General features: G+C 38.5%; 1 protein-coding gene across 1 annotated transcript in view; it reads left to right on the forward strand.

The window, feature by feature from the left end:
• Positions 1-21,488, forward strand: part of FSTL5 (follistatin like 5) — a 488,015-nt gene that overhangs the window by 421,390 nt on the left and 45,137 nt on the right. Inside the window, exons 11-12 of the mRNA XM_067551803.1 lie at positions 2,591-2,709; positions 9,853-10,002. Of these exons, the coding sequence (XP_067407904.1) occupies positions 2,591-2,709; positions 9,853-10,002 (269 nt within the window). The remainder of the gene's footprint in view (positions 1-2,590; positions 2,710-9,852; positions 10,003-21,488) is intronic.

Consider the following 21,488-nt stretch of genomic DNA (forward strand, 5'->3'; position numbering starts at 1 on the left):
GATATGACTTACCATACCAAGATCTAGGCACAAGGGAAAATGTTGAAGCCGAGGCGTTAGTATGAATCTTTATACTTAACTCTGAGTAGACATATATTCAATTAAAGTTTTATAGGGAAACTTTCAAATATTTCCAGAAATGTAAAGTTTTTTCCAATTACTTTCAGTGAAAGATTCATGGTAGCTAAGTTTCTCACAGATTTTGCTCTGTGCTACAGTGCTCTTTTGCCACAGTTGGTGTTGATAGGTGACACTCAAGTAAATGTTTTGTGATTGAATTTTCTGTTACATAGAAATCAAAATTCAAAATATAGCATTTCATTTGGAAAATTGCCTCATTTCAAAATAACATTTAGCATATATAATTCTTTATATTGCCAAAGTGATTTACAGATATTAACTAATTCTTACAACTTCCCTATTTTATGGGTCTAGATCCTCAGCTGGTATAAATTAGTCAATCCATTGACCTCAGTGACCCAGAGAGCTCAAGTGACTTTTCCAAGACGACATTGTGAGTCACATACTAAGGTTCTTGATTCAGTTGGTGGGGACTGAGAATCTAATGTGTATCGCCCTCCCTGTTCTCTCATTTCTTGTCTTGAGCACATTATTAGCCCTGATTGTCTGAGTGTAGGCTTTTCAAGCCAGATCCTCTGTCGGTGATTAGAGAGCACCTACTACATTTTGATTGCTTCTGTAACAAATAGTTGTTAATAATAAATAATAATGTAGCTGTGTGTGGACTGATGAGAACAGTGTATACGTGTCCCTGTCCTTTGTAGGGCTTCAGGACTCCTATTTGTGCAGCAGAGACTGAGAGGGTATAGTGAAATAGCTGTACCCAAACACTTGCAGGTCAATGGCAGATTCTCTTATTGTCTGCTGTTGGTCAATCCCTGTGACTTTAACAAATTGAGATTAGCAGGAAGATGACAGCAGCCACCCAATGAAGGCAAAACCAGGAGAAAGTAGGCCTTTGACTGCTCCTTTCCTATACTGTTGTAACACTCCCACCATCATTTCCTTTTTCCTTTAAGTCCGATATTTACGTATCGCTCTGCCTTTATGGAGTTTGTGTTGATAATCAGGTTAGTACAGAATCTCACTGTAGTTATTGGTCAGCGTGGATGCATATGAACCTTGAAGCAGTTATGTGGTAAAGTCCCAGACAACTGGAGATGGGCATGCATTGTAGCTATGTTTAAAAAGGGGAATGAAGAAGGCCCGGGGAATCATAGAACAGTCAGCCAAACTTCAATACCTGGAAAGATAATAGAACAGATTATTAAACTATCAATTTATAACCTTCTAGAGGGTGGTTAAATAGGGTTATAAGTAGTAGCCAACATTTGATAGGGTTACTGGCCTAGTAGATGTGGGGGAGCAGTAGATGTGATATATCTTGATTTTAGTAAGGCTTTTGACATGGTCCCACATGACATTTTCATAAGCAAACTATGAAAATGTGGTCTACATAAAATTACTATGGCACAAATGCTTGAAAGGCTGTACTTAAAGAGTAGCTATCAATGATTCATTGTCAAACTGGGAGAACATCTCTAGTGAGGCCCCACATGGGTCTCTCCTGGGTCCAGTACAATTCAAAATTTTCATTAATTACTTGGATAAAGAAGTGGAGAATATGCTTATAAAATCTGCAGATGACACCAAGTTGGGAGTGGTTGCAAGCACTTTGGAGGACAGGATTAGAATTCAAAATGACCTTGACAAATTAGAGAATTTGTCTGAAATCGATTAAATGAAGTTCAATGACAACAAGTACTACACTTAGGAAGGTAAAAACAAACGCACAACTGCACAATAGGGAATAACTAGCTTGGCAGTAGTATTGCTGAAAAGGATCTAGAGGTTATATATAGTAGATCATAAACAAAATATGAGCCAGCAGTGTGATGCAATTGTGGAAAAGGCTAATCTAATTCTGGGGGTATTAGGTGCGATATGTGAAACACAGGAGGTAATTGTCCTGCTCTATTTGGTGTTGGTGAAGCCTCAACTGCAGTACTCTGTCCAGTTCTGGGTGCCACACTTTAGGAAAGACGTAGACAAATTGGAGAAGTGGCCCCCTTTTCTTCCACCATGACTTTCCAGTAAAATGTAATAAGGAATATCTTCTTAACTAATAAGGAATACCAAAAAATCAGGAAGTTTCTGTCAACATGTTATAGAAATTATTTTAACTGAACCTTCAGAAAAGGACAAGTGAGAAAATGTGTGTAATTAATTTTCATTTGAACCCAATAAAAAAAAAATCACATGATTGTTTTCATTAATAAAGCTGTCAATATGGCATACATTTCCAAATCTGCGTTCATGAAGCCCACTGGTTTACTCAGGGGGGAAAAAACAATGTGAAATCCTGAATAATGTCACAGCTTTTTGTTTTAGCTTTTCAGTAAAAGATCCCATAGGATTAGCTTTATTAACATCATACGTATTAATAAATGATCTCATCCCAGTAATCTGGTGAGGGCTTTAGTTCAAGAAAAGTTGGCTGATTTTTTGTTGTTGTTTGTTTTTTAAATGGTCTAATTTTGTGCATTTTAATGTGTTTTTTGTTCCTAAGGTCTGGGAATTGGGAATATGTTCTATGTTTTTTATGAAGATGGAATCAAAGTGATACAACCCATAGAATGTGAATTTCAGAGACACATAAAGCCCAGTGAAAAATTGCTTGGGTTTGAGGCAAGTATTTTACAAATTTATTAATAGGGTTTTTTTCCCCTGAATAATTATTTTCTTTTACAAGAGAAATGTCAATTGAATGCTGGTAAAAGGTGACAGGATGATGGTCATGGGAAGTAAAGTCTTCTACATATCCACTGAACAGGTAATTGCTACAAACCAATGTGCCTTGGTGCTGAACTGGGGTGATCATGGTTAGGGGGAAACAACTTAATCCTGTCTTCTGCTGGCTCAGATTCAAACTCCTCACCTTAGCGTGTCCTTTTGATCTTCTGTTTCAATTCAACATTTATATTCTTTCATTTTTCATTTTTCTCTTTCCTCCCACATTTTTCAGCTAACCACTCCCTCTGTCTCCTTTCACTCTCAACCTCAGGCCTTCTTTCATATCACCCTTTGTGCTTGGCAAGAGCCTGATGCAACTTTGTTAAACAACCTCTCTATCTTACTTCCTTAAGACCTATTTTTTAGAAATCTCTTGCAAGGTTGATCTTCAAATACATGATGTCCCTTCTGCGCTTTCTGTTTGTATTGTTTTCTGTTTCCTTTTATATGTCGAAATTAGATTGTCAGCTTGTGAAATCAGAGACCATGAGGAAGATCTTCTACTGGTGTAAATTGTCATAGTTCCTTGAAGTCAATGGAGACAGTTAACACCAGTCAAGGATTTCTCACTATAGATCTCAATTAGAGTTGGTATAAGTAGTTGCGTCTCTTTTCGATTAATGGAGTACCCAGTTCCATCTACTCATGTGTTCAGTTTTTGTGTATGTTTGTAAAGCTCTGTGTACACAAGTGGCACTTGGTAAACAGTAGTTTAGTCTCTGCATTAACTCTGCATTAACTCATTTGCTAACCAAATTGTCAACTTGTCTGCTAGTATCTACATTAACTCATTTTATATAGTCCATTATAAATGGTAATAACTCTTTCTCACGGCACATCTGTACTGGATTTGACTGATAACCTTTAGATGAAAACCTCAGTCTAACAATCCATGAGCAATCCCATTCAGTGTTTGTTTCCCAATTACCAGACGTACATTTAAGTAAAAACCGAACTGTCTCTGGAATTTGCCTCTGCAGCTGTCATTACAGAAGTCAAAGTATGCAATACTCTATGGCAAGATATATTTTTATTGTGAATAATTGTACTTTCAGCAGCTAATCATCCCTTGATTTGCGATGCTTAAGTTAAATTAGGTTGACAAAGTCAAAAAATAAGGCAAAGACCTTTCTTCGTGGATGGTTAATTCAAAAGCTGATTATTTAAGAAGTCTGTGAAAGTTTTATTGGATTAAAGTGAAAATGAGAGCAGCATATTTTTAAATGTATCTTATGTTTAGTTTAAGAATCTAATGACATTCAGAATGATTAATGTTATGGATAAGTAAGTTTAATGTAAAAAAATACCCTTATTTCTTTTTTGTAGCTTTCCTTTTCCAAAATAACATTGTAATTAAGCCAAGGAAGTGTTAGAGAGTGACTTTTTTCTTTAAATAGGAACAAAATTGGTGTCTCTGTAGAATGTATCTTGGTCATGTATAAAATATAAGGTAGCATGGATATATAGTTAAAAAGGAGGGCAATAGATTTTGCCGTTGAATGTGTGGGTCACCTCCATTAACTTCAATGATAGTGCTGCATGTACATCAGAGGACTGACTTTTTCTTCCCTTGAATAGGCAGGTTAATGGGGACTTTTTCTTGCAGAAGGAAACATGGGAGTATTCAGACAGTTTCCTTGTTTGTTTGTTTTATACAATCTTCACTTCCCTGTCCCCTCCAAAAAAAAAAGTTTGATTTTCAATGAAAGATTCTGGAGTGTAATAGGAGAAGTCCACTGAGATTATTTTCTTCCTACAAGAAGGATTGAAGCATGGATTTAACAGAATTCCTTGTATGCACTCTTGATATTAAGACAGCAGCTGTGTGCTACTCAAAATAACTCATTAAGCAGGAACTTTAGATAACAACTGACTCCTTTGCAGAGTATTTCTTTCCCATACCTCTTTGGAAAAAGCTCTAAGTTTGCTCTAAATAAAAATTCTATCTTGGTGCAGTCAGATTGAATCAACTTTCAGCTTGTGCTTGTTGACTGGTGAGAATTCACGTGATGCATTCTCAGTTATTCTTTCTTCTTTTGTCAGAGAGTTTTACTAGGTAGGATTTTAGTTATATCTACTTGTATAGCTATGCATATATTTTTGCCCCATTACTTAAATTACCTACCATGGATAATATATTTCCATTATTTAATCCTTTGATATGTCTACAAGAAACCACGCAGTGATTTTTACAAACACTTCTGAATATGAGCCATTCAATGGAAGAAGAAAACGAAGCATATGCTCAGCTCTTTGAATTGCTTTTTAAAAAAACCACATTTCTGATGTACTGCTCCATACATTCCTTAAACTCATATTTAGGGCTCTTTGGTAGCTGAGTACACTCTGTTCAGCAAATTAGATGTCTACATTTTGATGATGGTAAAAGTAATTTCCCACCAAATATATATATACTAAGCCCTGGTGTACACTTACCGGGTGATTTGGTGGCAGTCGATAGGAGTTATGCAAGCTACGCAGAGTAGCTTGTGTAACTCACGTCGACTGCTGTGCTTCCCCTTTGCGCAGTGTCTTCCCTGCACTGTGCCAATGGGAGCCTCAATCCAGCATTGATATAGGTCCTTAACGTTTAAATCAGTGAGACTACTCGCATCTTCAAAGTTAAGTATGTGCTTGAATACTTTGCTGGATTGAAGCATTGTTTGGTTGCATGCATCCATATCTGGTTCAGTGGCATCCCAAACTTGCTCTCTTTTTTCCAGAAAAATTTAAACCTAAACTCCCTTCACATGTTTCAGCAAGTATTATTCCTTTCATTACATTTGTGCCAGAAGAAAGTGGACCTCTCCTTTTCTGAGAGTAATAATGAAGTACTTAAAATATATTTTGTACTTGGCTTTTAGTTTCATTGGCCTTGAAAAGTCCATACTGATGATTACGTACTTTTGTCTGCTGTGATAAAGTTCTAGAAACCCTAAAATTCCACCTGTCATGCACGGGATTTTCTGCCTTGCAGAGTGAATTCTAATGAAAATTATTGAGTTATTGTTAAAACAAAAACATATCCACTCCCTTCCCCTGAGGCTGGTGAAAACCCAGGCTTGTTGAAATCAATGACAAAACTCCCATTTTGGCAGTGGAGCCAAGATTTCAACTCTGGCCTGCCCTTTACACAATTATACCAATTAGTTCACAGAGCCCCCCTATCCCCCCATTCAGGATAGCATTTAAGCATATAAAGTTAAGATGGGGCCAGATTCTTAAATGCTACTTTTTATCCTGAAATTGTGTCACAACTACTGTTGTTAAATTATAGTTTTAATATTTTAGACCATGAACCCGTCCTTCTAAAATGAGTGCACATAATAACATATACAGTGTTTTGTAAAACCTGATACTGTACAATAGCTAGCACTGGTACCAGATGATTTTATCTGGGGGCAGTATATATAGTCCTCTCACTTTCCCAGATTGCTGGTCTATCTCAGATGAATTATACTAGCAAACAAAAGACTAGACTATGAAAGGCAAGCTATACTTTGCTATATAATTTGGAAAACCCCCACTGGTTCAGCATGCATAAAGGCAGTTGTACTCTTTGTGAGATATGTTTGGGGTGCTCTTCCTCAATTTCAGACTGGAATCTTGCCCAACACTTTTTTTTATGGAAAACTATTTTTTTTGAAAACTAAAGCCCTAACTAGGAGGTGTGATTTTTTTGGGTTTTTTTTTTGTTTTTGGAAATTATTGGTTTCAATTATAGAACAAAATCGTTCATCAGGTTATGAAATCAGTGTTTAAAGGGCTTGATTCAAAGCCTATGACATACAATTGGCTGCACTGCATCTTTAAGTGCAGCAGGGGGTCTGTTGTCCAGTTTACCAGGGGGAGAGGTAATAGCACTTTGCGGGGGGGCAGGGAAGAGAAGGTCTCAGAAGTTCATGCAAAAGGGAGAGGAGGATCAGTATGGTGACGCTGACTCATCCCAAGGGACTGGAAGGGCTGGGGAGTTGAAAAGGGACAAGTCCAGTAGGAGATGCCCCTTTTCAGTGGGCCAGGCAGAGAAGCACCTACACTCACTCCCCTTGGAGGTGGCAAAATAGTGGGTGTGGTCAGGACCTGCTGTGGGCATTGCACTAGCTGCTTCTTTCTAGGAGGGGCTGGGAAGGAATTTTTCCCTCACAACCAGATTGGCCACAGTGGAGTGGAGGTTTTTGTTTTTTAACTTTCCCACAGTGGGTTTGGGGGGATTCGTTACAGTGAGTAGGGAAGGGAGTTAGGCTATGAAGTCATTATGATGTCATATGAACTCATTAGCGTGGGGTGGATGTCTAATGCAGGTACTCCATAGGGAAAGTATACAGTGACTGAATAAATGGCTTGGTAAAGGATTTCAAAAGGAGGTGTTTGCTAAAGGAGTGGAATGGGGAAGGAGGGTGGAGGTTTCAGGGCTCCCATGACTAGTTGGCAGGAAACCCTTTCTTATAGACCACCTTAACGCTTATTCGGGGAGGAGAGGGGGGATGGTGAGGTCCCACCTATGGGTTGGCTGGGGGACCTGCATGGAAAAAGAGTAGAGTATTGAATGAACATAGAGTTACCAGCACTGTACACTTTTATCTGCTGGGTAGTCCCATACATCTAATAATAAAGTTGTGGCCTGGTTAAAACCATATGTAATGTCTCCTGTCCTCCCTTCAGGATAGCTGGACAATGGAATCATTATCTTGATTTTAGTGGCTTTGGATGAAAGTAAAATTTATCCACATTAATCTACAAACAAATGTTTTCTCTTTCGATTTTATTATTGCCCCTGACATCGACTTATTTCTTTACTGCACTCCCAAGGGTTTATTTTCCTCCATCCCTTGATTAGATTTAGGGCGAGTCATTTTCTGATTAAGGAAGTGTGGTGAAAAGAATGAAATAAATTAACTTTTTCCATTTTATTTTATCAGATGTTTTCTTGTTTTGTACAAAGACTAAATTAGAGAGAAAGGTAAACTGCTCACTTTTTAATTAAAAAGAAAAAATAGTACATTTATACCTATATTTTCAGGGATCATTATTTTATCCAGTTACCCAACCACTGGGGAAATTAATATGGAATCTTAACAGTAGAGAGTATACTTTTTAAAGAGAACTCCAAGCTCAGCCTTCTCAGATAATTTTTTAGCTCTTTAAAAGGTAAGATTTCAGTTCCATTTATCAAAAATATTTCTGGGACCTTTAGAACTGCCAGATCAATGGGTAATTGGATAAACAGGGAGTCAAGTGGGAACTGATTCATGCATGGAGTTAAAACCATATTTTAGATAAGAGTTTTGGCATTGTACTGATTTTGTACTATTGATTTGAAACTTTGTATATATCTTTGTGAAGGATGTTTTGGACAGAGCAAGGGTCAGCAAGCATGTTGTGGATTTCTAAAAAGCCACTGTAATGGCTCTGTAGTTGCAAAAGCATTGGGAGTTTAGAATTAAACTTTATTTTCACTACCTCTTTAATTTATGATCTGAGATTGCATTTGTTTTACATTATTTGTGAGTGAAAAGAATAGGAGAGAAAAATATTATGAATATTCCATACCTATAAATATTTATAAATCCATGGTATGCCCACATCTTGAATACTGCATGCAGAGCTGGTCACCCCATCTCAAAAAAAATGTATTGGAATTGGAAAAGATATAGAAAAGGGCAACAAAAATTATTAGGAGTATGTAACAGCTTCCATATGAGTACAGATTAATAAGACAGGGACTTTTCAGCTTGGAAGAAACAACTAAGGGGGGATATGATAGAGGTCTATAAAATAATGATGGGTGTGGAGAAAGTAAATAAGGAACTGTTGTTTGTTCCTTCTCATAACACTAAAACTAGGGGTCACCAAATGAAATTAGGCCGCAGGTTTAAAACGAATAAAAGGAAGTATTTCTTCATACAGCACACAGTCAACCTGTGGAACTCTTTGCCAGAAGATGTTGTGAAGGCCAAGACTATAACAGGGTTCAAAAAAGAACTAGATAAGTTCATGGAGTATAGGTCCATCTATGCTCTGAAGTGTCCCTAGCCTTTGTTTGCTGGAAGCTTGGAATGGGTGACGGGATGGATTACTTGATGATTACCTGCTCTGTTCATTCCCTCTGAAGCATCTGGCATTGGCCACTGTCAGAAGACAGGATACTATGCTAGACACATTGACCTAGTGTGGCCGTACTTATGTTCTTATCTCCAGGTTAGTTTCACATAATTGCTAATTAATACATATTTATTTATTAATAACACATAAAATGTGTTTGTCTCATGATTTTTGTCTCATGATTTTTGACTTCCTTTTCACACAAGAAAATATATTTTAAAATTCCAAGAGTGTACACCCATAGTTTGCCTGATGCACTCACACATAGGATACCTTGTGAAGTCACTGAGAAAAAAAAATACTGTAATTAAATATATCCTCATCACACAAACCAGTATTCAAAATGCACATCTGAAATCACCAGTGTATAGATAGACACTCCAATTAATATTCTGGGCCCCAATTCTGAAAAGCACTTATATAGGTGCTTAAATTTAAGCAAGTGCATAAGTGGTTTCCTCAACAAGAATGCTTTTCTGAATCAGTTTCCTATCTTGCCTCGCTCAATGTCCTTTTTCCCTTCTCCACTAAAGAACATAAGAACAGCCATACTGGGTCAAACCAATGGTCCATCTAGTCCAGTATCCTGTCTCTAAACCGCTCTAAACAGAATGTTTTTCAAATTCTTCCTAAGGCTTCAAATTCAATGGGATTTTTTGCTGTTAGGCTAAATGGGTTCAGGATTTCACTCATAAGATTTTGAAAAAAAATCTGATTGAATGGTGTTTTATTTATATTGGTTTTAATGCTAAGATGGACAGCTCTTGGAATTGTCTATACCCTAACCTTTTTTTATCCCTTGGATGATATGAATATTCCTTGTATTTGATCCAGGAGGAAACATGGTAAAAACAGTAATTTTGACTAGTCTTTTGCATTGCTCGAGTTTGTTTTGATTTTCATTTCTCTCTCTCCTTTGTTTCTCTTGCATTATAGGATGAAGTTTGTCCCAAAGCTGAAAGAGATACTGTTCAGAGGTGTGTGTGGGCATCTGCTGTTAATATCAAAGACAAGTTCATTTACGTAACTCAACCCACTTTGGACAGAGTGCTTATTGTTGATGTACAATCCCAAAAAGTTGTGCAGGTACTTACTTCTAACTTTACAATTAATGACAAGTCTGGGCACAGCATTTCCAGCTCTGCTTCTCTACATGCTTTTACAGGGACACAGTCAGCCTGACAATTACATTTTTGTCTGAAAACAATTCAACATACTGTTATTACAATTCATACCAAACATTACTGAAACTGAAAGAAGTTAATGAATAATTTCCCCCAATTTGTTTACTTTATGTATTTGACTGCAGTTTGTGTCGTCTCTCTCTTTTTCCCTGTATATAGCAAGCAAGAAACTAACTGAAAAGACATTTAAAAACATAAAGAATCAGGACAGCATTATAAATATTTTAAACATCCTACTTTTTAAAGGATGCTCCATCAGAAAATGATTTTTTTAATTTGTCAATTTAAAAAAATTGCATCCATTTTATATGATCATATAGTCCCTATATACAGACATTCAGCATGCTATGGGTTAGGTTCTGCTCTGTGCCTCTTAAACACAGCACAAAATTCCACAGGCCAGGGAGAGTGAGGCTTAATGTGACTTTAAGCTACCTTTCTGTCCCCTCAATTCTGGGCTGCTATGGAGCTAGGGAGGCACCCAACATGACTCTAACAACCCTGAGGAACTTCTTAAGTTATGGCAACCTGTCCCTGGCCTCCTGTGGTCAACAGTACTTCCCAAAATCCCTACAGTGTTACATGCTGTGGCCCTGCTCTCTCCCACCCCACCAGCCCAGCTTCTGACACACAGCTATGCCAGAATAGGGTAAATGGCAGTGGTGTCACAGAGCAGCAGCATCTGTTTTGCACAAAGCCTTTGCCCAGGGAATTCTTCTCTAGATAGATCTAGATAGATAGCTTTTTTATGTTGGCACAGAAAGATTGTAGCAGAGGTGAGAATCCCTCCTGATTTGCTCGATGGTGTTCAGCTTTGATCTGTTGACAGGGTGGTGTAAAATCTTGCTATAGGCTCAGTTCTGGTGACCTTACGCACATGCGTAGTCCTATAGATGTCAATAACCCAGTAGTCCTTACTCATGTGAGTCCTCCAACTTGTGTCAATCAAGGCCCTGTATCACTAGCTATGTGGAATGCTCAAATATAAAAATATGCTTGGAAAATGACAAGATAAGCTTTAAAATGTCTAAAAATGTATCTCCAAAATCTGAAGAGATTGCTTAAATTATAAACTCAGTTTACTGTTCATAACAAGACAGATAACATTTACGAAAGAGAAAATTACAATAGAACTCTTTTTACTCTTCATTCAGTTTCAGCCTAATGCTCCTACAAAGGCACTATACTCAGATTTTAATTTTTAATCAGATATGATGATATAGAGTGGAGTACGTTATACCATACACTCTTTAGGCTTCCTGACTGTTGGCATCTGACCAAGAAGATTAGCTTTACTTTGTTTTCAGCTGCAACACAGGACAACCAATTACAGGCATTCAGTTTGGAATCATCAACAGTCTTTTGCCAGCAGAGGCGTCTTCTAATTACAGTACATTTCAGAACATGTAGAGTGAGCTTTAAATTTATTTTAAAATAGAGATCTGCACTTTCTAAAATAAATTTAACTCTAGTGCAAGCAGCTATAAATCCAGTTCATGAATGATCCTAATAACTTGTTAACAATTCAGCTGTCTTCCTCAGGAAAAAAAGGCAACTGTAGTTGAAATATTAATGTTAGGGTTTGGAATACCTCAATGCGTGTTCTCATCCAAATTTCAGTCACACAAGTGTTTCTAATATCCACAAGGTTCTGTGTTATATGATGTAAAGCTCATGTATAACAAATGCTTTGTAACCATGTATACATTTGATTTTAATAACACTTTAAGATTCTAACAAAAATATTAAAATACACCCTTAGTTTTTAACTTGTGCTATAAATCATTCCAATTACTTGTTTTTAAGATTCTTTTTGTCATCATAAAATTCAATTGAATACATCAAAAACTACCCTAAATTAAAAACAACAACAAAACCAGCCCACATTATACTTGACAAAAACTATTACAAAAACATTTGAATTTACATATTTTAGGTTATATTTTTATAAAGCTGTTTTTATATATTTTTAAAACTAATTCTTATATTTACTGCATCTAATACATTAGTACAGTAATACCCTACAACGGGTATTATTTCTTCCTAAAATCTGAAATTGACCAAATGCTGAGAGGAGCTGATCAAAAATATTTCAAATAAAACATTTTTAATAAAAAGGTCCTGCTTTCAAAAACATTTTTTGTGACAAATACTTTCTTTAGTTTATTAAAAAGTGTCTTTCATTTTTTTCAAAATTTTGGTCAAACACAATATTGGAAATGTTATCAAAATACAAGACAATCAAAATAATTATCCATTTTTTTGTTTTGAAAACCTGGTTTTTGATAAATTAAATAATTTAATTTCAAAATTAAATTTGATAACCAATTCAGTAATGTTTTCAATAATACATTTTAAAAGCAAAATAAAAAATACGAAAAATGGGTCCATTTTGAATACATTGAAACAAAAACAATTTAGACATTTGAGATTTCCTGAGATATATCCCAAGCAAAAAAATCATAAAATTAAATGACTGGGGCTGGTGGCAGATAATTTCCAGTCCCTTGACTCTCATATTTATTCATCTCATGGTCTAGTAGAGTCAAAAATAAAATCCTGACTTCACTGAAGTCATTGGCAAAATTTCCATCAGCTTTAGTGGGGCCAGCATTTCATCATTGTCTGTTGCATTATGAGTGTACCAGACGATGTGACTTGGAGAGATTGGAGGTCCTTTTAGATCAATAGATTTAATGGAATTATTTAACTGTCATTGGGTCAATTTGTGAATTATTTTGCTATTTAATTATTGTGGGTGTTTTTCTGAACATGTGCTTAGAGTTGTTCAATATGTGAATTTATAAATCCTAAAAAAAATTAAAATACAAAGAGTAACTCTGTTTCCAAGCAATATATAAGGTAATTCCAAAAGGTAATATTGTAGTCTTGGGCCCAAGCATATAGATCTTTGAATGGGGCCTAAATATTACAGGCTTCATTTACAGTTGATCTGTAGTCTTTGTGTCAGCTATAGCAGCACAAAGGGGCCACAAAACAGCCACATCACCTCCTGGGCAATACCCCAAAGCAAAGGCTGTCTGCTGGAGTCAACTCTTTGTTCCCCTGCAAGAGTTCCCAATGCTGAGGTAGGTAGGGTATTGTGGATGGGGAAAAGAGCACCAGGAACTAAGCCAGCCCCTTAATATGGGAGGCACAAGCCTCCTCCAACCAGTCCCAGTGCTGACTCTACTGCCAATGCAAGGATGACTTCCCCAGAAAACCTCAGTTTTGGCACAAGAAAAAATTGAATATCAATTCCCATTGGAATACTGAGATATATTAGTATCAAGCAAAATATTAAATGATAATACTGATACACTGCACACCAAATTGGGGAACTACAGAGGTGGCCTCTCTCATGCGTGGAGGCCTCTGCCCAGGAACATAAGCCTTATTCTTAATGTTACAGGGAGACTCATATATTAGTGGGAAATGCATTTTCCCTGAAAATACTTAATTCAGACAAATATAAATAGCCCTCAAAGGTGTTATGCAAAGTCAGACAGACAATAGGCCTAAGACTAACTGTTAGACTAGAGCAGTGGTTCTCAACCCGCAGCCCATGGGCTGCTTGCCGCCCAACTAGCACACAGCTGCAGCCCAGAAGTGTGCTACAAAAAAATTCAAAGATTGCGGCAGAGATTGCCTCACTCCTGGGTCCGGGCTGGGGCTGGCTAAGGGGGAGACAGCACCATGGAGCCCTGCTGGAGTGCTTCCTGCCAGCAGCCTGCTGCTTTCTCCCTCCCCGCGCTGCAGGGACGCACAGGGAGCGCCACTGCCGAGGGGGCACTGCTTCCTTGCTTCTGGATGTCTGTGCCAGAGAGGGTCTGGAGAAATGGAATGAGGGCACATGACCCCCCAGAACCTTTCATTTGTGCCCCACCACTAGCCACAGTTATATGTTGCCTCTGGGGGGACTGAGCATGCTCCAGGCTGTGGCATGCCCCGAGATGCCTGCAGCAGATAGCACCTGCCTTCCCATCCCCTGCTGGCCATGTCAGGATCCGGAGCTCACAGCTCACAGGTGCTGCCCTGTAAGTCATTACATTAAAATGTGTACCATTATTTGTAAACAGCTGGTGCGGGGTGGAAATTTGTCCTGTGGGTGACTTCCCAGTTAGGGTCCCCTGTGGCTTGGTGGGTGGGATCACCCCTGCCCCTGACTGCCAGGAAGAAAGTGTGGAGGAACATGTGCCCGACAGGGCAGCCACAGCAGGCAGGGTGAGGAGGAGCTGTGTCCCCCTCCCATGCAATCTCTGCTACAGGCTTCTAATGCCTTCCACAGCAGTGACCCTCTGGACAGAGCCCCAGTATTGAACCCCATGTGGGGTTGAAGTGCATGCTCCTGGTGCCTGCTGCACTGAGTGGGGCTCAGAGTAGACCTCTATCCCAGCTGCACCCCCTCCATAGTTACTAATGCCAGCTGGAGGTCAGTGCCTGCTCATGCATGCACAGAGGCAGCCGCTGGGCAGCCTCCAGCAGGGCTCTGCCCCCACCTCAGATGAGCTCCAGGTGAGAGGAGCCCAGGTCACAGGGCTGCTGTGTGCCGCATGCCATGCATGTGCCTTCTGCACTACAGCACAGCAGCCCAGAGGAGGACACATTGCTGACACTGCAGCTGCTTTGTTGGCCCAGCTCAGGCATGGCTTAAAGAGGGCAGAGTTGTAAGGGGTCACAGTCCTGCAAAAAATAATGAAAACTGGAGTGGAGTCACTGAGGGGTGCATTTTAAGCACTGCCTTACCTAGTGCATGAACATTTATTTCAGCTGGGATTATCATAGACCTGCCCCCCACACACATGCTTTTTTCCAGGCCACTTTAAGCATTGAGCTCAGGGATTCACAATTATCTTGGAGTGATTAACAGCCCAGAATAAATCCTGACTACTGTACAGAAACCAGTTGAGTCACCTCCCACCTTGCCTGGCAAGTATTATATATTATGGGTACTGATGCTGTCCATCTCCCATGACTCACACAGTGGCGCTCTCTCTCTCTCTCTCTCTCTCTCTCACACACACACACACACACACACGCACACACGCACGCACTTCCCGTCTGTTTCACACAACTTTCACCTACACACACTTGCTCATTCTCATACACATGCACACCCACTCAGCCACAGTGGTATAGACCAATTTGTTAACAGAAAAACCCTTTATTTCAATAAACAGATTGGCTACTTTTGTGCTAGTTTTAAGTGATTTACAGTGATGTACAATGCTAAGTGATGTACAGTAGTATATATTATATATTGTGTGGATGTGGCCCACATAACACATAGAGAGCTGCACATGCAGCCTGTAGTGGTAAATAGGCTGAGAACCACTGGACTAGAGTAATGAACTGAAAAGCAGCCACTCTCTCTATTAAAGAGATTGAACAGGGCTTCTTCTGAGCTGAACTGACTTTCCTGACCACATAGGATATGCTTAGGTAATCAAGGACACAGCAAAAATACCATAGGACTTGCTTAATCTGACCGGTTACTGTTAACCATGCATATACCTAAAATACAGCAATCTGAAAAAGTCTGTGAGTGTTTAAGTAGAGAAGAAGGAAAAAAAAAGCACCCTACACATACTACATCAAATACATTGCTCAGCATTGCCTGTATTACTGCAAAAACAGTCCTGTTCTCCTTATCTTTTAATAAGACATCTGCTTTCATCTCCCCCCGTTTTTTCCCCAGAAGCACCAGTAATTTATTCTTTCCCTTAAAGTTAGGTCTGTAAATATATACTATAAAATGAGGTGAAAAGGGAATTTAACTTATTCATGTCAGTTGTTTGAAAAGTATTTATTTCTGTCATTCCTATGAGTACAATTTCCTAGCACAGGAAATTGCAAAAAGTCAGAGTTTCTTGGAAAATACAATAGTAAACTGTTTGTTAAGCTACTTCTTAATAGATTGCCTCCTTTGTAAGTAAATAAGTAAATAAAATCTAAAAAATCAGTCTCCTCTGTATATTAATAAGGCCATACCTGCTAAAATGCAATCCACCTGGCTCAATGGGTTAAAAACTTGATTGGACCTGCAGGGAAGGGGACAGACTTTGAGAGGAAAGGTGGGGTGAGTACAAGCAGGCAGAATGCAGGAGTGATACCTCTTCTTCCCTGGGCTCACTATCTCCCATTGGCCAGCCAGTGGGAGACAAGGTGCTTGGTGCACTTCCCCTCTAATTTAAACTTGTGCTGTCAAGTAACCACAGTTAATTCAAGTGATTCATGCAAAACAAATTAACTAGATTTAAAAATTAGTCATGATTAATCACAGTTTTAATTACACTGTTAATAATAGAATACAAATTTATTATAATAGTTTTGGATGTTTTTCTACGTTTTCAGATATCTTGATTTCAGTTACAGCACAGAACACAAAGCACACAGTGCTTGCTTTATATTATTATTACAAATATTTGTACTGTAAAAAGATAAAAGGAATAGTATATTTCAGTTGATCACATACAAGTACTGCAGTGCAATCTCTTAATCATGAAAGTGCAATTTACAAAGGTAGAATTATTTTTTTACATAACTGTACTGCAAAACAAAACAGTGTAAAACTTTAGAGTCTGCAAGTCCTCTCAGTCCTACTTCTTGTTCAGTCAATCTCTAAGCCCTGATCCACACTTACCTGGAGATTTGGTGGCAGTCGTTGGGAGTTACGCAAACTACGCAGAGTAGCTTGTGTAACTCACGTCGACTGCTGTGCTTCCCTTCTGCGCAGTGTCTTCACTGTGCTGCGCTGTTCCTGTCGACGCAGCGCTACACTACTTGAGGGGGTGGTTTTACTCAGTCGACTTCCTGATTGATTGAGCGGGTCTACACTGACCGCTCATTTGATCCAGAAAGATTGATCTGGCGGCGGCAATTTTGCCACCATCAGTATAGACATGCCCTAAGACAAACAAGTTTGTTTACATTTAAGGGAGATAATGCTGCCCGCTTCTTATTTATAATGTCACCTGAAAGTGAGAACAGGTATTCGCATGGCACTGTTGTAGCTGGCATTGCAAAATATTTACATGCCAGATATGCTAAACATTTGTATGCCCTTCATGCTTTGACTTATACATGGTACTATCTTTTTTTATCTTTTAAAAAATAAGAATTAGGGCTTTCAATTGATCGCAGTTAACGTATGTGATTAACTCAGAACAAATTAGCATGTTATTTTTTGTAATGAGCCGGATGCTGTGCTCAGGGGGACACCGCTGCGTGCCTCCAGGGCATGGTGCCCCTCCTCCTGCTGCCCTGCTCTACTGCTGCTCCCACCTCCTCCCCCATAGAGAGCTGCCCATGGCCAACCTGCTCTGGATCAGGAGTCTGCCTCCTGTCTGCTGTGCAGGGAGAGGGTGGGGAGGACTGATGTCAGGATTGCCTCCCCCCCGTCTCCCCCATATACCAAGTCGCTGCTGAGCTGGGGGTCAGGAAACAGGGGAAGCCTGGTGGCAGTGGCACCAGCTACTGCTGATGCTGCTGGCTCAGGAGTGAGTGTTCCTGACAGCAGCTACTGCTGGCTGAAAAAGCATTCAGGCTCCTGAGTGCTCTGCTTAAAGAGACAGTGCTCCCCCAACGCGCGCACACACACACTTCCCCAAACACCAAAAATATTTAAATAAATGGTATTTTTTTATTATTTAACAGTGCAATTAAAACTGCGATTAATCACGACTACTTTTTAAATTGTGATTAATTTTTTTAATCATTTGACAACTCTAATTTAAACCTTTGTTTCTTTTTTGATCATCTTGTTCCATTTCTAGCTGTCCTCTCTTTTGGTAATCTGTTACTTAAATACTGAGCACAATTAGTGACAAGTTGCATATCACTTAAACTCTAATTCCTAAGATAAAACTGCATATCTGCTTTGCAAAATTAAGTTTAGAGACATGCCAGAAAAAAAAAGCGTTCTGGTCAGGAACAAAAGTGGGGAAAACATTTGAGAGAGGCATGGATTCAATAATAAAAAAATCTATCAAGTTTCTAAAGTGAGAAAACTCTAAGTCACTAAAATCAATTTTTCAGGTATTTTGCAGACTTTTAAGCTGCAGAATTCTGGGTTTTTTTTCCTCTATAAATTTAATCTCTTATTTTGCTTTCATTCGTTTTTCTTTTTTTGTGATTTTGTTTGAACTGAAATGTTTCTGGTTCTGTTTATTTATTTGATAAAAATCAGCACTAAAGGAAAAATTGTAGAGGTGCATGTGAAATTTTGGTTCTAAGATGATGTATTTTTTAGGAAAATAAGTATATAAAAATAATTAGTGAAGATGATTGATCCTATATTAAATGTTCTGAGTTACAAATAAATTAGATCTCGATCCTGAAAACAAGCACATGCTTAACTTTAAGCACAAATGAGCCTTTGACTTTAATGGGACTCTTCACATGCATAAAATTAAGTATCTGTAGGATAAGAGCCTTAAACAATTCTTTAAGACAGGTGTTATCCAGGGTTTCTCGGAACTTAACTGTTTCTCTCTAGATGGTATCAGGAATAAATAAAAAAATAGGGGCACAGCTCAATCTGATAAATAATTGGCACAAGCAGGAGGGCTTTCATCTAAACTATTTTTTTTATTAGATCTCAAGCACACGCGCGCGCGCACACACACGCACGCACACACACACACTCTGTCGCAGTAGGATTAGAGCATTTCAAAACACTTGTATTTACCTGAAGACAAGAAGTGGTTTCGAGAAATCAGTGGCCAGGGTTTTGTTTTTGTTTTTGTTTTTTGGGGGGGATCCTTTCCTCTGACTGCTGGATGCTTAGATGCCAGATCCTTACTCAAAGAAAACTTCCTCTCACTGCTCCACAGCAAGCTCTGTCACCTAATCTTTTATAACTAACTTCAGACAAAGCACATAGCCTATAGGGATACCTAGTGGGTCACCAGTTCTCCTACTTTCAGCAAAACTACTCATTATCTCTTATCATCAAAAATTTTCTAGTCATAACATTAATAAAACATTAATAAAACATATTAGAGGCACCTAATACCAAGGTCGCTGTCCAAACATTACTTCTAGTCTCACAATACATTCACTTCTTGTCCCAGCCTCCCATTCTGATAGCAAAGCTGCAAACATGCATTGTCTGACCTTGCCTCATGAAGGCCTAAGATTTTCTTAGCTATGTGATGTTTGGTTTTCAGCTGTCAGTGGCTGAATATAAAACATTTGCTGACTGCAGTACTATCAAACTCTGGGTACATGCAGGAATTTCCAATTCTGGGGTAACACAGGGACTGCCTTTCTGTGTTTGTGCTATGTTTGGCACAATGGGGTTTCAGTCAGGATTGGGAACTTGAAGCATTATCAAATGGGAAGAAATGGAATCATTCTTGTGTAACCATAAATATTTGTCATTCAGATCTTTCCTTTGAAGTAATTAAATGGAAATTTGAGGCAAGTGAGTAAATTAAACAATACAGCAGTCTAGCTATTGTTTTAGACAGTAAGTAGCTTCTCTCACAGTACTATAAAAGTTTTGGTAAGTGTGAATGACTTTCTACAAGGGTTATCTTGCTGCTTAAAAAAGAGAGCCAGTAAACAAGGCTTCATTTTATATATTCAAAAGGAAAACTAAGTTCAGCTTAGACACAGCAGAGGCTTGTTCTGACATCTCAAGAGTACAGTTAAGTATCATCTGCAGTCTCATCCAGCCATTAGTATTATCTTGAGGATCGACATCATTAGTTTAAATTAGGTTCACTTAATTAGCCAGCTGGTACTCTCCCTGACAAACTGATAAACAAGCTGTGCTTTACTGTTCTATAATGGCAAGACCAAAAAAAAACAGAGTGCCACATGTTATTTTTTCTTCTGTAATGACCAAAATGGAAAAATAATCTCCACAGTTGTGACACTTCACTTATAATACAATGTGTCAATTAATCAAATGCTCTGTTGTCCCCCATTCCACACTTATAAAGTCTTCAGATATGTTCTCAGCTGTGTGGTTTTTATTAACAATCCATTTCTAAGAAAGGAAAGAGCAGCATGCAAATGCCTAAAAGAATTGATGGGGCTGAAGAGGCATGGAACTCAAATTACTTATATTGAATTAAAATTGTGATGCTGCACTCTGTGACATTCTAGGACTTGATCACAAAGCTTCAAAATACAGGGAATGTTACTTGACCAAAATTCTGATCTCACACTGGTATAACTGTGTTGATTCCAACAGGATTACTCCGGATTGATTGATTTGGGGCTAGATTCACATAGAAACTTAGTCATGGTGATGCTGAGCCCCTATAGAATTCAGGGGCATCTGAACAAGGGTTTTGTGAATTCCACTGTGGCGTGATTCTGGGATTTAGGTATCAGAAGTGGCAGAACATAAGACCTTCTGTGAATCCAACCCTTGGTGAATGATTACAATCACTTGGAGGAAAAAAGTCTACTCTTTCTTTATTCCCAGTTTCTTTCTCGCTTTGCAATGAATGTAAATGTTTGAATATTTCAGTATTTTATTAAGGTTATATGAACAGTGCTAGTGGAATTCTGAGCTCACCTGAATACATTTTATTTGAGTGTGCCCAATACACTTTTCTACATGTTTCACAGCCTTGAAATGATATTGCATAGTGACATTGCATGTTGACACATTTTTTCTGCTTAGTTAGCTTTCTGTTGTAGTATCATAATATTTTGAAACCAGCCATGAAGTGCCCACACTACGCGTGTGTCTATCCTGAAGTCAAAGATGTGACTGTAGCTTGGGTAGGCATATGTGCACTAGCTTTAATCTAACTAGCATGGCTAAAATTTGCAGTGAAGACAGGGCAGCACAGGTCTTAGCACAAGCTGTACAATCACACCTGAAACCCTAGCCTGCTCCAGGGTTCATGATGCTGTATCTTCACTCCTACTTTCAACCATGCTAGCTTGATTAAAGTTAGTGCAGTTGTGCCTACTTGAATTGCATTCACTTCTTTGATTGCTGTGTAGATGTACCTTATATGACCACAAAAATATAGATGGGGCCAACTGTTTGCTTTTGAAGCTAGCTCTCTTTTTGAAGATGGTCTCCAAGCCTCTTCTGGGGTCTCATTACATATGATGTCACCTAGTAGTTTTCATCAAATTGAAAAGTTGGAGCTGCCAAAACTGTATCTAGAATCCAAACCTGAACATATCTTTCACTCACTCACATAGTTTTCCCTCAAATACCCCAGCACCCATACTGCCCCATCCAACTGAGAACATTTTATTTGGTGCAATAAGATTTTCACTCTGAATAAGAGAGGCAGAAGTTACAATAGAGGGAGAATTGTTAAAATAGGTAAATACTGTTACGGGTTGGGCGAGGTGTTGTAGTGAATGAATTTTGTAAAAGTACAAAAATATGAAAAATACGAAATGACT

This window comes from Emydura macquarii, unplaced genomic scaffold, assembly GCF_026122565.2.
Source record: "Emydura macquarii macquarii isolate MOO-44397 ecotype Brisbane River unplaced genomic scaffold, CSIRO-AGI_Emac_v2 contig_1363, whole genome shotgun sequence".
In the NCBI taxonomy this organism is placed as follows: domain Eukaryota; kingdom Metazoa; phylum Chordata; order Testudines; family Chelidae; genus Emydura; species Emydura macquarii.